General features: G+C 43.4%; 1 protein-coding gene across 1 annotated transcript in view; it reads left to right on the top strand.

Annotated features, from left to right (window-relative positions):
* The window catches only part of slc5a10 (solute carrier family 5 member 10), a 186,176-nt gene that overhangs the window by 163,827 nt on the left and 6,190 nt on the right, over positions 1-16,159 (top strand). The window contains exons 10-11 of the mRNA XM_063059316.1: positions 12,491-12,598; positions 15,183-15,333. Of these exons, the coding sequence (XP_062915386.1) occupies positions 12,491-12,598; positions 15,183-15,333 (259 nt within the window). The remainder of the gene's footprint in view (positions 1-12,490; positions 12,599-15,182; positions 15,334-16,159) is intronic.

The following is a 16,159-nucleotide window of genomic DNA, read 5'->3' as shown; positions in this document are numbered from 1 at the left end:
GATTCTTGATCGCGCAGTAGCGGCGGCAGCGAAGCGGGCATTTCAGAAGTTTCTCCAGATGTTCCTCCGTGCTTCTTCATGCCTGTCTCCATCAAATCAGGATTGTGCACGGTACCTACTTAACAAATACCGATATCATTTTGGAGTGGCTGTGTGCGCTGCGTCACGCCGCCATCTTCTCCTCCCCTCCTCCCCGATGGAGAAGACCTTCAATACTTCAAGTTCTTAATGTCTAGCAGGATCTTGCGATCATAAAGTATACATTTAAAAAGGACGGTAGCATCTATTGTTAACCCTGTAGAAGCCAATGCAATCGACAGTGCCACCATCTTACTGGTGTGTTCAACTGCAGCTGATCTCTGGCACGAGCCTCCCCATCATCCGGGACATGTACTGCTGCTGCAAAACAACAAATTTGACAATATATGCCAGTGATGATGAACCTTATTCTGGAGACACAAGAGTTTACAGATGCTGGAGGAGCTCAGTAGTTTGAGCAACATCTTTGGGGGAGGGGGGAAAGGAACGTCCTGCTGTAGGGATTCAATCTGAAATGTCGACATTTCCTTCCCCCCACCAGAAGCTGCTCAGCCTGCTGAGTTCCTTCAGTAGGTTGTGTGTTGAAGCAGGTGGTATAACCTGAGACAAATACCCAAATCCAGATTTCCCAAGCAGCCACTATATTCCATGTTCAGCCATGGAAAAGGGTTGCCAATAGATTCAAGGAAAGAGTAAAGAAAGTTTTGGAAGCCACCGTCGTGTCTTTTAGAGTCATAGAGCACTGCAGCACAGAAACAGAAACACAGGAGATTCTACAATGCTGGAAATCCAGAGCAAAACACACAAAAAGCTGGAGGAACTCAGCAAGTCAGGCAGCATCTGCGGAAGTGAATTAACTGTCAACGTTTCAGGCCAAAATCCTTCTTCAAGACTGGAAAGGAAGAGGGAAGTTGCTGAAGTATTCCCTTGACCCTTCTAGTTCATGCCGGGCTATTATTCTGCCTTGTCCCATCGACCCACACCTGGACCACAGCCCTCCATATCCCTTCCTTCCAAGCACCTATCCAAAACTGCTCTTAAGTGTTGCAATTGAACTTGTATCCAAGGAATTATGGATCTGTGTTCCCAGATCCCTCTGTAGTACCGCACTCCTTAGTGCCCTACCATTCACTGTGTGAGTCCTGGTCTGCTTTGTTGTCCCAAAGTGCTACACCTCACACTTGTCTGTGTTAAATTCCATCTGCTATTTTTCAGCCCATTTTGGAGAACATTTCCACTGACTGCTGGGAATCTCTGGCCCAATACTACTTAGGGTGGAGGAAGAACATTCGGGGCCATGGGCAGTGAAAGCAATGAAATGACCGCATCACCTGCTTCCCCAGTCAGGCCCTTAACGCAATTGCAGGCCCCCACCTCCGCCCCAGGACCCCAATGAGTGCTACCGCTCCTCTTCCAGCACGACTCTTCACCCACCTCTGGTCCTTCATCCCACTCCTCATCCTCCTCTCACTCCACCAAACCCTGAGATCAGATGAAGGGCCTCCACCAGAAATGTTGACTGTCTGTTTCCATCCTTAGACACTGCCCAACCCACTGAGTTCCTCCAGCGCCTCCCGTATCACTCCAGGTTCCACTGTCTGCAGGTCTCTCGAGGATCCAGAAGGTTCAAGGCCATGATGGTCCTGGAAGCCTCCCTGAGAAAATGGGCCCTCCCCAGTGATTTCTGGGGATCTCTGGCTGCTAACCACTCAAGTGCCGGAGGAACATTTGAGATGGTTCTGAAGACACTGGCCACTGCATCAGGAGCATAAAACGGAGTGCCTAAGCAGAGCAGGCAGCACATTATTCCACAATCAGAATCAGTTAATTATCAGTCAGAAACAGCGTTAATGTCACTGACATATGTTGTGAAATTTGTGTTGTTTGGCAGCAGCAGTACAGTGCGAAACATAAAAAGCTAAAAATGACAGAAACAAATATACAAAAGAATTAAAATTCTTCCAATTATTTTATATATTATAGAGAAAATTAAAAAATCTGAGGTGCAAAGAGATTTGGGAGTCCTTCTGCATTCCCTAAAGTTTAACTTGCAGGTTGAGTCCGTGGTGAGGAAGGTGAATGCAATGTTAGTCTTTATTTTGACAGGACTAGAATATAAAACCAAGGATGTAATGCTTTATAAGGCATTGGTGAGGCCTCACTTGGAGTATTGTGAGCAGTTTTAGGCCCCATATCTAAGAGAGGATGTACTAACATCGGAGAGGGTTTGAAGGAGGTTCGCAAAAATGATTCCAAGATTGAAAGGCTTATCCTATGAAGAGCATTTGATGGCCCTAAGCTTGTACTCACTGGAATTTAGAAGAATGGTGTGGGATCTCATTGAAACCTATCGAATGTTGAAAGGCCTATGAAGAATGGATGTGGAGAGGATGTTTCCTATAGTGGAGGAGTCTGAGACTAAAGGGCACAACCTCAGAATGGAGGGATATCCATCTAGAATGTAGATGGTGGTGAATGGTTGAGGAAAAACTTTTTCACCCAGAGAGTGGTGGATGTATGGAATGCTCTGCCCCAGAAGGCTGTGGAGGCCAAGTCTCTGGATGCTTTCAAGAAAGAGGTGGATAGAGCTCTTAAAGATAGCGGAATCAAAGGTTATAGGGATAAGGCAGGAACTGGATACTGATTGTGGATGATCAGCCATGATCACAGTAAATGGTGGTGCTGGCTCAAAGGGCCGAATGGCCTACTCCTGCACCTATTGTCTATTGTCTATTGAATGTGTGGAATCTGTTGCCAAAGGCAGCTGTGGAGGCCAGGTCATTAAGAGTATTTAAAGCAGAGGTTGATAGATTCTTGATAAGTAAGTCAGGGTGTGAAAGGTTATTGGGAGAAGGCAGGAGAATAAGGTTGAGAGAGAAATGGATCAGCCAAGATCAAATGACAGAGCAGACTCGATGGGCCAAATGGCCTAATTCTGCTTCAATGTCTTATGCTCTAGACAAGTAGTGCAAAAAGAGAGCAAAAATAGTGAGATACTGTTCATGGGTTCATTGTCCGTTCAGACATCTAATGGCAGAGGGGAAGAAGCTGTTCCTGAATCATTGTGTGTGTGTGTCTTTGGGCTCCTGTACCTCCTTCCTGATGGTAGCAATAGAAGAAGGCATGTTCTGGTTGATGGTGGTCCTTAATGATGGATGCTGCCCTTTTGAGGCATCGCCTTATGAAAATATCCTCGATGCGAGGGAGGCTAGTGATGATGAAGCTGACTGAGTTTACAACTCTCTGCAGCTTTTACCAATCCTGTGCAGTGGCCCCTCCGTACCAGATAGTGATGTAACCAGTTTGAATGCCTACTACGGTAGAAATCTGTGGAAATTTGCTAGAGTCCTCAGTGACATACCAAATTTCCACAAGCTCCAAATGAAGTATAGCTGCTGTTGTGCCTTCTTCGTAATTACATCAATATGTTGTTCAGAGATGTTGGCACCCAGGAACTTGAAACTGCTCGATTCCTGGATGAGGACTTGTGTGTGTTCCCTTGACTTCCCCTTCCTGAACTTGACAACCAAGTCAAGGTACTGACGCTGAGTGCAAAATTGACATATGTCATGAAATTTGTTGACCTATGGCAGCAGTACAATGCAAGACTTAAAAAAAACATATAAATTACCTTAAAAATAAATGTTGTAGAAGAGGAATAGCAAGGTAGTGTTCATGGATTTGGAGATCTGATGGCAGAAGAGAAGTTGTTTCTCGGACATTGTGTGGGTCTGCAGCTTCCTGTACCTATTTCCTAATGGTAATAATGAGAAACGGGCATGTCCCAGATGGTGATGGTCCAGAATGATGAATGCCTCCTTCTTTTGCGCATTGGCTTTTGACGGTATCCTTGTTGGTGGGGAGCGTTAAGGTCAGAAGACATAGGAGCAGAATTAGGCCATTCAGCCCATCAGGTTTATTCCGCTATTTGATTATAGCTGATTGATTTCTCTTGCCTTCTCCCTGTAACCTTTAATATCTTCACTAGGACTGTGAGCTGTTTACTGTTCATCTGTGCTGCGCACTACATGCATTTTGAATTATATTTTATTAACTTACTTGTGGTAATATTTCGTTTTATGTGCGGTGTGGGTGTATGTTTTGTGGGCGGACTATGGCCTGGAGGAACATTGTTTCATTTGGTTGTATGTACAGTCAGATGGTCATAAACTTGAACTTGAATCCAGATCCTATCAACCTCCACTTTAAACATACCCAATGATATGGCCCCCATAGCTGTCTGTGGCAATGAATTCCACCGATTTGCCATCCTCTGTCTAAAGAATTTGCACCTCATCTCGTTCTAAAGGAACGTCCTTGTATTCTGAGGCTGTGCCTATTGGCCCTAGACTCTCCCACTATTGGAAATATAATCCCCATGTCCACTCCATCGAGGCCTTTAAATATTTAATAGGTTTCAATGAGACCCCCCCCTTAATTGTCTCATCAATGTAGAGGATAGGTAATAAATGCTAGCATTTCTAATGACATTCGCATCCAGAGAATAAGTATAAGAAAGAACCACTGGGCTCAGAGCCATCAACAACATCTTTACCGCAGATGCCTACAGCAATGTCTCATCGGCGGAAATGCTTCTGGGAAGCTCCTGGCCACAGAGCCTTGCATTGACTTTGGCTTTAATTTGCTTGAGTCACCAAGCAGTGAAGTCATTTGGTAATGAGAGGCTGATGTGCTCATCCTGGTTATTTGTAGTAGGTAGAGCATTCCTGACGGAGTTTCGAAGAGTCTGAACTTGCCACTTACGTGACAAACTGCTTTTAGGCAAGTGCCTTCGCAAAATACATTTCAAAAGGTTTCCAGTGGATATCTGCTTGTAAATGAAAAGTAATTAGATAACTCACTGTGATTAATTAATAATTTCCAATGTCCAGGGTGCATGAAATGTTAAGCTCTTAATGATAAATGTTTCCTGCTAACTTGTTGAGGAAATATGTTAGTCATAATTTTTCCATAACTCGAGATATCTTCTTAGATTTGAAGGGTTGTTATTTCAGGGTTGCGTAGCAGGGGAAGGTAGGTAGGGTTGAAGTACAAAGCATGGCAGCACCTCTACTTCTTAGGAATTTGCGAAGGTTCAGCATGACATCTAAAGCATCTATAGATTTGTAGTGGAAACTATAAATTGTCTCAAAACGTGTGCCCGAGATGTGGCGAGTACATTAACTGGCTGCATCACAACCTGGTATGGAAACACCAATGCCCTTGAATGGAAAGTTCTACAAAGAGTAGTGGATATGGCCCATTCCATCAGGGTAAAGTCACTCCCAACCATTGAGCACATCTACATGAGCGTTGTTACGGCAAAGCTGCGTCCATCATCAAGGACCCCCACTGCCCAGGTTATGCTCTCTTCTCGCTGCTGCTATCAGGAAGAAGGTACAGGAGCTTCAGGACTCACACCACCAGATTCAGTAACAGTTATTGCCCTTCATCCATCAGGCTCTTGAACCAAAGAGGATAACTTCACTCATTTTCACTTGCCCTATCATCAACTGCTCTCTGAACCTATGGTTTCACTTTTGAGGACTCTTCATTTCACGTTCTTGATATTTATTGCTTCTTTCTTTCTTTCTTTCTTTCTTTCTTTCTTCTTTCCTTCTCTCTTTCCTCCTCTCTTTCTTTCTTTCTTTCTGTATTTGTCCAGTTTGCACACTGGTTGAATGCCCATGTTGGTGCAGTCTTTCATGGATTATATTATGGTAATTATTTACAAGAAAATGAATTTCAGGGTTGAATATGATGACATATATATACTTTGATCATAAACTTTGATCAGAACTTTTACTTTGAATTTGAACGTTGGTACAAACACATCAATTTAAAATTACTTGTAGGAAAGCTACTGTAATGGGCTGCAAGTATTTCTTGAGAGATTTGTGAATCAGAATCTGATGGGGTTTTTTTGCAGCTGCATTACGGTGCAATACATAAATGAGAACTATAAATTACAATAATTAAATATTTTAACATTTGAATTAAGTAATTAGTGCAAAAAGCAGGCAAAAATAGTGAGGTAGTATTCATAGGTCGGTTCATTGTCCATTCGGAAATCTGATGGCAGAGGGAAGAAGCTGTCACCAAAACATTAAGTGTGTGTCTTCAGGCTCCTGCATCTCCTCCTTGATGGTAGTAATGATAAGGGAGCATGTCCTGGATGAGTGTGGTGGTATTGGAGTGAATTTGGGTCCTTTATATATCTGAGAGGGCAGATGGAGCTTGTTTCAACGTCTTATCTGAACACCAGCACAGAGATTTGTATAGAGATCTTTTGAGGTCTGCTGGGTATAATCTAAAATCTTTGGGCCAACTAACCCCATCCCAGGGCCCATGTACTTCTTCCTACCTGACCCGGAGACATTCGTAGAGAAGAGGACACTTGATGTACTGCACATACATTGATGTTGATCAGGGACAGCGGACACACGGGGTGACAGTAAGTAGATCACCTTGACCTGGAGATGGTATTGAGCTGGATGGAAAGGCATGGCTCAACCCAAGGTTCTTAGCAAAATACACATCTAACCTGACCCATGTAGTAGGGCTCTTCCGACTTAGCTAAGGTTGGGTCCGTGCATGAGGGATAGGGCAGCCAGGCTTGAGCTCAAACTGCGGTATTCTGAAGACCTATCCTGGGCTCGAAAGATCAAAGCAATTACAAAGAAGGCATAGCAATGGTTATACTTCATTGGGAGTCTGAGGAAGTTTGGTATGTCACCAAAGACCGGAGCAAATTTCTACAGATGCACCATGGGGAGCATTGTGCCTGGTTGCATCATTAGCTGATATGGAGGCACCAATGCGCAGGATGAAAAAAGCAGCAGAGGGTTGTAAACACAGCCAACTCCATTATGGGCACCAGCCTCTCCAGCACTGAGGATACCTTCAATAGGTCATGCCTCAACAAGGTGGCTCCCATCACTAAGGACTCCCGCTATCCCGGACAGGCCCTCTTCTCATTGCTACCATCAGGAGGAGGTGCTGGAGCCTGGACCCACAGTCAATGTTTTTGGAACAGCTTCTTCCCCTCTGCCATTAGATTTCTGAATGGTGCAGGGACCCATGATCATTACCTCACTTTTTGCTCTCTTTTTACACCACTTATTTCCTTATATTTCTTAGAACTTAGAACAGTTCACCACAGGAACAGCCCATTCGGTCCACAATGTTGTGCTGAACCAGCTGATCAGCAAATCAAAAACACCCAAACACTGACCCCTCCTGCCAACTCATGTCCAGATCCCTCCATCCACGTGTCTATCTACATTTCTCTTAAATGCCTCTCATGTATTTGCCTCTACCACCATACCAGGCAGCACATTTCGGGCATCCACCACTCTCTGAGTTAAAAACTTACCCCTCACATCCCCTTCAAACCTACCCCCTCTCACTTCAATGCATGCTCTTTGGTATTAGACATTTCAACACTGGGAAACATATTCCCTGTCTACTCTATCTATGCCTCTCATAATCTTATGAATTTCGATCAGATCTCCCCTCAGCCCCTGCCGCTCCAGAGAAGACAAGCCAAGTTTCTCCGGCCTCTCATAATAACACATGCCCTCTAAACCAGGCAGCATCCTGGTAAACCATTTCTACACCCTTTCCAAAGCCTCAACATCCTTCCTATAGTGGGGCAACCAGAACCGTATACAATACTCCAGATGTGGCCTAACCAGAATTTTATTAAGTTGCAACATAACCTCTTAACTTTTGAATTCAAGGCCTTGACTAATAAATGCAAGCGTAAGACTTCTTATCCACTTTATCAACCTGTGGAGCCACTTTCAAGGAACTATGAACTTGGATGGCAAGATCTCTCTGCTCAGCAACACTGTTAAGGATCTTGCCCTTAACAGTTTGCAGTATCTTTGCATTTGCCCTAGCAAAGTGCAACACCTCACATTTGTCTGGGTTAAACTCCATCTGCCATTTCTCTGTCAGTATCTGCAACTGATCTACAATATATCATGCTGTTTTCTTTGCCAGTCTTCTACACTATTCACAACTCCACCAACCTTGGTATCACCCACAAACTTCCTAACCCACTCAGTTACATTTTCATCCAGGTCATTTATATACTGTACATCACAAACAGCAGAGCTCCCAGCACAGTCCTTGCAGAACACCATTAATTACAGACCTCTGGCTCAAAAAAGCTCTTTCAGCAATTACCCTCTGTCTTCAGTGGGTAAGCCAGTTCTGAATCCAAACAGCCTATTCTTCTGGATTAGTTTCCCATGAGGAACTCTGACAAACACTTTATCAAAATCCATATAGGCAACATCTACTGTCCTACCCTCATCAATCTCTCTGGTCACCTTGTGAAAAAACTCAATCAAGTTGGTGAGACATAGCCCGCCAGTCACAAGGCCATGCTGCCTTTCCCTAATTAGGCCATATGCTCATATACCCAATCCCTAAGATTTTTTTCAGCAATTTCCCTATAACTGAGTTGAGATTCACCGATCTATAATTCCCAGGACTTTCTTTTGTTCCTTTCTTAAATAGAAATACAAGATTAATTACTCGTCAGTCCTCTGGGGCCTTGTCTGTGTCTAGAGAGGACATGAAGGTACTGGTCAAGGCCCCAACTCTTCGTCTCTTGCCTCTTTCAATAACCCGGGGTAAATCCCATTTGACTCTGGAGACTTACCCACCTTAATACTCATTAGGAGCCCAGTACTTCCGCCCCCCCCCGACCTCTAAACACCCTAACATATTTATACATTAGTACTGATCTCCTGTTCCTCCATATCCTTTTTCTTGGTAAATACTGAAGCAAAGTACTGATTAAGTACCTTGCTCACAACCTCTGCATCCAAGCAAATCCCTCCTTTATCCTTGAGAGGTCATACCTTCTCCCTAGTTATCCTTTAACTTGATGTATGTATCGAGTGTCTTGGGATTCACCTTAATCCTACTTGCCAAGGGCTTTTCATGGCCCCTCCTGGCTTTCCTAATTCCCTTCTTTAGTTCTTTTCTGGCTTCTTTATACTCCACAAATGTTTCATCCAATCCTGACTTCGGAAACTTTACATACTTTCCTTTTCCTTCTTGACTAAATTCATTACCTCTCTGGACATCCAAGGCTCTCTTATCATCCCATCCCTGTCCTACCTTCTAACAGGAACTTACCTTTCCAGTATTCTGTGCAATTGATCTTTAAGCACCCTCCACACATCTGATGTGAACTTGCCAGAGAAAAGAGGTTCCCAATTAATGCTTCTTAGTTCCTGCCTAATGCCTTTGTAATTTGCCCTAATCCCGCAAGGACCGTATTTATCCTTATCTATAGCTATCCTGAAAGTTAAGGAGTTGTGTTCACTGTTCCCTAACTGCTCTCCCACTGAAAGGTCAGACACTTGGCCAGGCTCATTCCCCAACACCAGATCCAGTACAGCCCTCCTCTTGTTAGACCATCCACATATTGATTTAAGAAACCTCCTGGATGCACTTAAATTCTGCTCCATCTAAACCCCTTGCACTAAGAAGGTTCCAGTTTATGTTAGTGAAGTTGAGATCCCCCGTGACAACAACCATATTATTTTTACGCATTTCCTCAATCTGATTACATACCTGTTCCTCAAGGTCCTGGTGGCCCTGTAGTAAAATCCCATCGGAGTGATTGCACCCTTCCTATTCCTGAATTCTACCCAAATAGACCCAGTGTCTGACCCCTCCACCATATCTCCCCTGAGTGCAGCACTGATATCGTCCCCGATTAGTAGTGCAACTCCCCCAGCCCCCCCAACCTTTTACCTCCTTCTCTATTTTTTCTAAAACTTCAAAAACTTGCTACATTAACCACACATTCCTGCCCCTCTCTCAACCAAGTAATGGCCACACCATTGTAATTCCAGTTACTTATTGTAATTACATCAATATTGTATGTGTTGCACTGTACTGCTGCCACAAAACAAGTTTTCATGACATATATCAGTGACAATAAACCTCATTCTGAAACAGAGATGAAGTTTCTAGCTTACGCAAGTCTCGACCTGAAACACCAATAATTCCCCTCCCCCACACAGATGCTGTTCAGCTTCTTGACTCCCTCTAGCAGTTTGATTATTGCGAAAGCTTTCCACAAACTGTGCCACGACAGACAATGCAAATGAATAGATGCTTATTTCGAAGAACAGAGACTAAGGCGTGAATGGAGCACATCCTGTACCGTGAGACTTGATGCCTTAGGAATTGCAGCCAACCCCTGACAAAGTTCGTTCCTGCTTTATTTCTGATTTTCCGATTAACGCATTGTTGACGTGGGGTGGATCTGGATCTAGTACTAGTAACACTTGGACCTGGATCTAGTGCCAGTAACGTTACACTGCCTTACAACCAACAGGCCCATCTTACTAACCACAGTCAGTTAGTCAGTCAGCCCATCAGCCCTGCGTTGGTATAGGAGGCTGAGAGCAGATCGCCAGAGACATCTGTCCTGGGCTATTCTTTCAAGTTTTCCCCAGCTGTAGCCTATCTTTGAAGATCTTACCTCTCCCAGGGATGAGGTGTTTGGAGCTCTTGTTGGTGTTTCTTTAGCTTTGGGTTTTTATGAGATAGGGTTGTGAGCCCCACGCCACCGTTCCTCCTTTCAGAGCCGTCCGTGGTGGAGTTACCGTTAGCCACAGCCACCACTCCCTCTTGCCCACACTGCACCAGAACACGTGGATTCTGGATCAGCCTCTGCGGCCACCTGAGGACCCACCTACTGACAACTCCTTGGGAGAACATCATACACGACTGAAGTGGTTGCACTGTTACTATCCTGTCTTACATTAACATGCACTTTGCACATGTCAACCCGTCAATCTTCGAGTCTCGTCCCTCAGGGACTTTTTTTTAATAGGTTCAGCACGGTAACAAGCCCTTCATCCCAATGAGCCTCTACCGCCCAAATACACCTGAGTGACCAATTAACTTACTAATATGTACTTGTCTGGAATGGGGAAACCCACATAGTCACAGGGAGAACGTACAAACTCTTTACAGACAGTGGCAGGGTTAGAACCTGGGTCACCAGCACTATAAGCACTACCTACTATGCTATCATAGCAAAATAATACTAGTGCTAATATTGTTTTGTGACTGTATGCACTGGATTGTTACTGTGTGTGACTATATGTACTGTGTTTTGCACCTTGGCCCCAGAGGAACAATGTATGGTTGAATGGCATTAAACTTGAACTTAAATTCCATTGTTAAACTGCGCTAGTATTGAGTGAAATAAAATCTGTCTGTAGCGTAGAGTTCCAGCTAGCCAGGTTCAGTCCTGACCTGTGCACGTTGAGTTTGTGCGTTCTTCACGTTGACCACTTAAGCTTCCTCTGCACGCTTCAGTTTCCACCCATATTCCAAAGATGAGAGCGATCGGCTGCTGTAAATTGCTTCTAGTGCTTAGGCGAGTTGGTAGAATCCAGGGAATGTTGATGGGAATGTGACAGAATGAGCGTAAATCAGTACTAGATGGTCAGCATTGTCTTGATGGACTGAAGGGCCTATCTCCATGCTGTATGGCACTTGACTTTGAAAGCACATAGTACCACAGGGTTTGAGTTCACACTCTTCACCAGTCTCGTTAACTGGCTATCGTCTTGAACAACAACAAAATAAAATATGCATTGAATGGTTCCCTAGTCTGATCAGATCACAATTTAACTCATTATGTCCATCTGCACTGCGCTTTCTCTGCAGCTGTTACACTATACTTGGCATACTGTTATTGTTTTATCTTGTGCTACCTTATTGCACTGTGTAATGATTTAATCTGTGCGCAAGACATGCTTTTCAAGTATCTCAGTATGCACTCAGCGGCCCCTTTATTAGGAACCTCCTGTACTTAGTGAAGTAGCCACTGGGCGTATGTTTGTGGTCTTCTGCTGCTGTAGCCCATCCACGTCAAGGTTTGATGTGTTGTGCATTCAGAGATGCTCTTCTGCACACCACATGAGCTTATTTGAGTTACTGTGCCTTCCCGTCAGCTTGAACCAGTCTGGCCATTCTCCTCTGATCTCTCCCATTAACAAGGTGCTTTTGCCCAGAGAACTGCTGCTATTTGGATGTTTTTTCTTTGGTTTTTTTTTTGCACCATTCCCTGTAAACTCTAGAGATTGTTGTGCATGAAAATCCCGGGAGATGAGCTGTTTCTGAAATACTCAAACCACCCTTTCTAACACCAACAGTCATTCCATGGTCAAAGTCACTTAGATCACATTTCTTCTCCATTCTGATGTTAGGTCTGAACAACAACTGAACCTCTTGACCATGTCTGCATGCTTTTATACATTGAGTTGCTGCCACATGATTGGCTGATTAGATATTTGTATTAACAAGCAGGTGTACCTAATAAAGTGACCACTGAGTGTATGTAACAATCATAAACCAGTTCCAATTCCATACAGTGATACTATTTCCAATCCTTCATCCACAGATTCGGTTGCGTGCGTTGACCCAGAAGAATGTTTAAAAGTGTGTGGGACAGAAGTGGGCTGCTCTAACATTGCTTTCCCGAAGCTCGTGATTGAACTGATGCCCGATGGTAATCTCTTACTCTTTCTCTCATGTGGAGCTTATCTGCTTTAAGAAGCTGATGATTACAAGTGAACTAGCTAGCACAAGAGGGAAGTAGCCAAACATTTACCAAGCATGCCAAGAGTTCCTATTGCAGACTGTATAACTTTTATTCATCATTTGAAAATTGTTGAACAATAGAAGGAAATTAAAGAATGCTTTCCACTTTCTTAATTCTTTTTGTTAAAATGAAATGCGTATGAGAGTGGAATAACCCCAGATAGTCTATATGAAAAAAACATATTAATTAAAACTTTCATTGAAAGAATTATGTTTTGTAATTACTTGGAGTACCATGTCCAGTTCTGGTCACCTCACTATAGGAAGGATGTGGAAGCATTGGAAAGGGTACAGAGGAGATTTACCAGGATGCTGCCTGGTTTGGAGAGCATGCATTATGATCAGAGATTAAGGAAGCTAGGGCTTTACTCTTTGGAGAGAAGGAGGATGAGAGGAGACATGATAGAGGTATACAAGATATTAAGAGGAATAGATAGAGTGGATAGCCAGCGCCTCTTCCCCAGGGCACCACTGCTCAATAGAAGGGGACATGGTTTTAAGGTAAGGAGTGGGAAGTTCAAGGGGGATATTAGAGGAAGGTTTTTTACTCAGGAAGTGGTTGGTGCGTGGAATACACTGCCTGAGTCAGTGGTGGAGGCAGATACACTAGTGAAATTTAAGAGACTACTAGACAGGTATATGGAGGAATTTAAGGTAGGGAGTTATATGGGAGGCAGGGTTTGAGGGTCGGCACAACAATGTGGGCCGAAGGGCGTGTACTGTGTACTATTATATATATATGTAACAAAAACAAATTACATTTATACCACGGTACAGATACCAGGGAAAAGCTACATTGCACAGCACACCTGAACCCGTTCAGCTGCTAATGGTAAATTGGTATATTTGTTTATTTATTTTTTTAATTGAGATGCAGCTCGGAATAGGCCTTGCTAGCCCTTTCAGCCGTGCCACCCAGCAACCCCAGTGTAACCCTAGCCTAATCATGGGGCAATTTACAATGACCAATTAACCTACTCTCCAGTACGTCTTTGGACTGTGGGAGGAAACCGGAGCACTTGGAGGACACACACACAGTCATGGGGAGAACATGCAAACTCCTTACAGGCAGAGGTGGGAATTGAACCGGGGTCACTGGTACTGTAAAGCGTTGTGCTAACCACACTGTGCTGCCCTATTATTGTCACATCTACTCAGGTACAGTGAAAAAGTAATTGTTTTGCATGCTGTCCATACAGATCTTGTCATTACAAGCAATTTTTTGTGGTAGTAGAATGTAATGCAATGACAAGATGCAGAACATAGAACAGTACAGCACAATACAAGCCCTTTGGCCCATGATGCTGTGCCAACTTTTTAACCTACCGCAAGATCAATATCACCCTTGCCTTCTACATAGCCCTCCACTTTCTCTTTCATCCACATGCCTACCTAAGAGTCTGGGTAGCGGGATGGAAGTACGTCTCTACCAAAGGAGGTGAAAGTTACTCCTTCCTTCAGCTAGCCAGCAGGCCACCCTCGGCACTTGCTTAGCCCCCTAATCAGGGTTACCTAAAGTCATGGGAGTGGCTGATGCTCACAAGTCCTGGTTATGCGACCACTGACGCCAGGCAGCCAAACTCTGAAGAGTATTGATAATGGCAGGGGTCATCCCATTTGTAAAGACTCTGGCCGGAAGAAGGCAATGGAAAACCACTTACAATTATGGTCAAGAACATGATCACCTGCCTCATACAACATGGCACATAATGATGATGATGATGAGGATTTAAGAACCTCTTCAATGTCCCTAATGTATGTACCCCTACCTCCACCCTGGGAGTGCTTTTGAAGCATCCACTACTCTGTGTAGAAAACCAACTTCTGACATCTCTCCATATCCAGACCTGCCTCTCGGTTTTTTTTACACTACCTTACTTTCCATTTTTCTATTTTCTAGTTATGATTTACAATTTAAATTTTTAATATTTACTAATTTTTACTATTTTAAATATTATTAATACTTAATATTTGTAATCCAGGGAGTGGGAAGCGTAGAATCAAATATCACTGTGATGATTGTACGTTCTAGTATCAATTGTTTGGTGACAATAAAGTATAAAGTATATATTTTTCTCGGATCACCTTAAAATTATGCCCCCTCATATTAGCCCTGGGAAATGTCTCTGACTGTTCACTCAATCTATGCCTTCTACACTTTTATATCTTTTACACTTCTATCAAGTCATCTCGCATTCTCCTTCGTTCCAAGGAGAAAAGCCTTAGCTTACTTAGCCTGGTGTCTCAGTTTCAGAAAACGACAAAAAGAGAAAGGTAGACAATTGGGTGCAAGGCCACAATGAAGTAGATTGTAAGGTTAAGAATACATTAGCTCTGGAATTCACTTCCTAAACTTTTCCTTTTCTACACCTATCCTCCTTTAGGATTTTTTGGTTAACTGCCATAGTAACTTCTCAGGTAGATTTCATTTTTTGCCTTTTGGTAACACTGCTGTGAAATGCATTGGCTTTAACTGTTGTTGCTCTCTGAAGGCTTACGAGGACTGATGATTGCAGTTGTAATGGCCGCTCTCATGTCATCCTTGACGTCAATATTCAACAGCAGCAGCACTCTGTTCACCATGGACATATGGAGAAAGATCCGGAAGGATGCCAATGAACGGGAATTACTCCTGGTTGGAAGGTAGGGTTGATCCAAACATGCCTCACCTGGCATTGACTTTGAAATATATTCTAGCCAAGTATATTATATTAATGCTAGAAAAGTAGACCAGAATCAGATTTACTATCATATCTCATGAAATTTATTAACTGTGCGGCAGCGGTACAACGCAATACGTGATAAATATAGAAAAAAAACTGAATTACAGTAAGATATATATGTATATAAAATACCTAAATTAAAATAAATAGTGCAAAAACAGAAATTTTAAAAGTAGTGAGGTAATATTCATGGGTTCAATGTCCATTTAGAAATTGGATGGTAGAGGGGAAGAAGCTGTTCCTGATTCGTTGAGTGTGTGCCTTCAAGCTTCTGTACCTCCTTCCTGATGGTAACAGTGAGAAGAGGGCATGTCCTGGGTGGTGGGAGGGGGGCTCCTTAATGATGGATGCCGCCTTTCTGAAGCACTGCTTCTTGAAGATGTCCTGGATACTATGGAGGCTAGTGCCCATGATGGAGCTCACTAATTTTACCAAACTCTGCAGTTTACTTCAATCCTGTGCAGTAGGCTCCCCCCCACCCTATCAGACGGTGGTGCAGCCAGTCAGAATATTCTCCACTGTACATCTGTAGAAATTCACTAGTGTATTAGGTGATAAACCAAACCTCCTCTAACTCCTAATGAAATATAGCAGCTGCCTTGCCTCATTTATAGCTGCATCAATATGTTGCACCCGGGTTGGGTCCTCAGAGCTGTTGAAATTGCTCACGCTCTACAATTCTGATCCCTCTATAAGGATTGCTTTGTTTTTCCTAATCTTACCCATTATGAGTTATGAGCAACGTA

This window comes from Mobula hypostoma, chromosome 9, assembly GCF_963921235.1.
Source record: "Mobula hypostoma chromosome 9, sMobHyp1.1, whole genome shotgun sequence".
NCBI classification, from domain to species: Eukaryota; Metazoa; Chordata; class Chondrichthyes; order Myliobatiformes; family Myliobatidae; genus Mobula; species Mobula hypostoma.
This window is presented reverse-complemented; position numbering and strand designations above follow the sequence as displayed.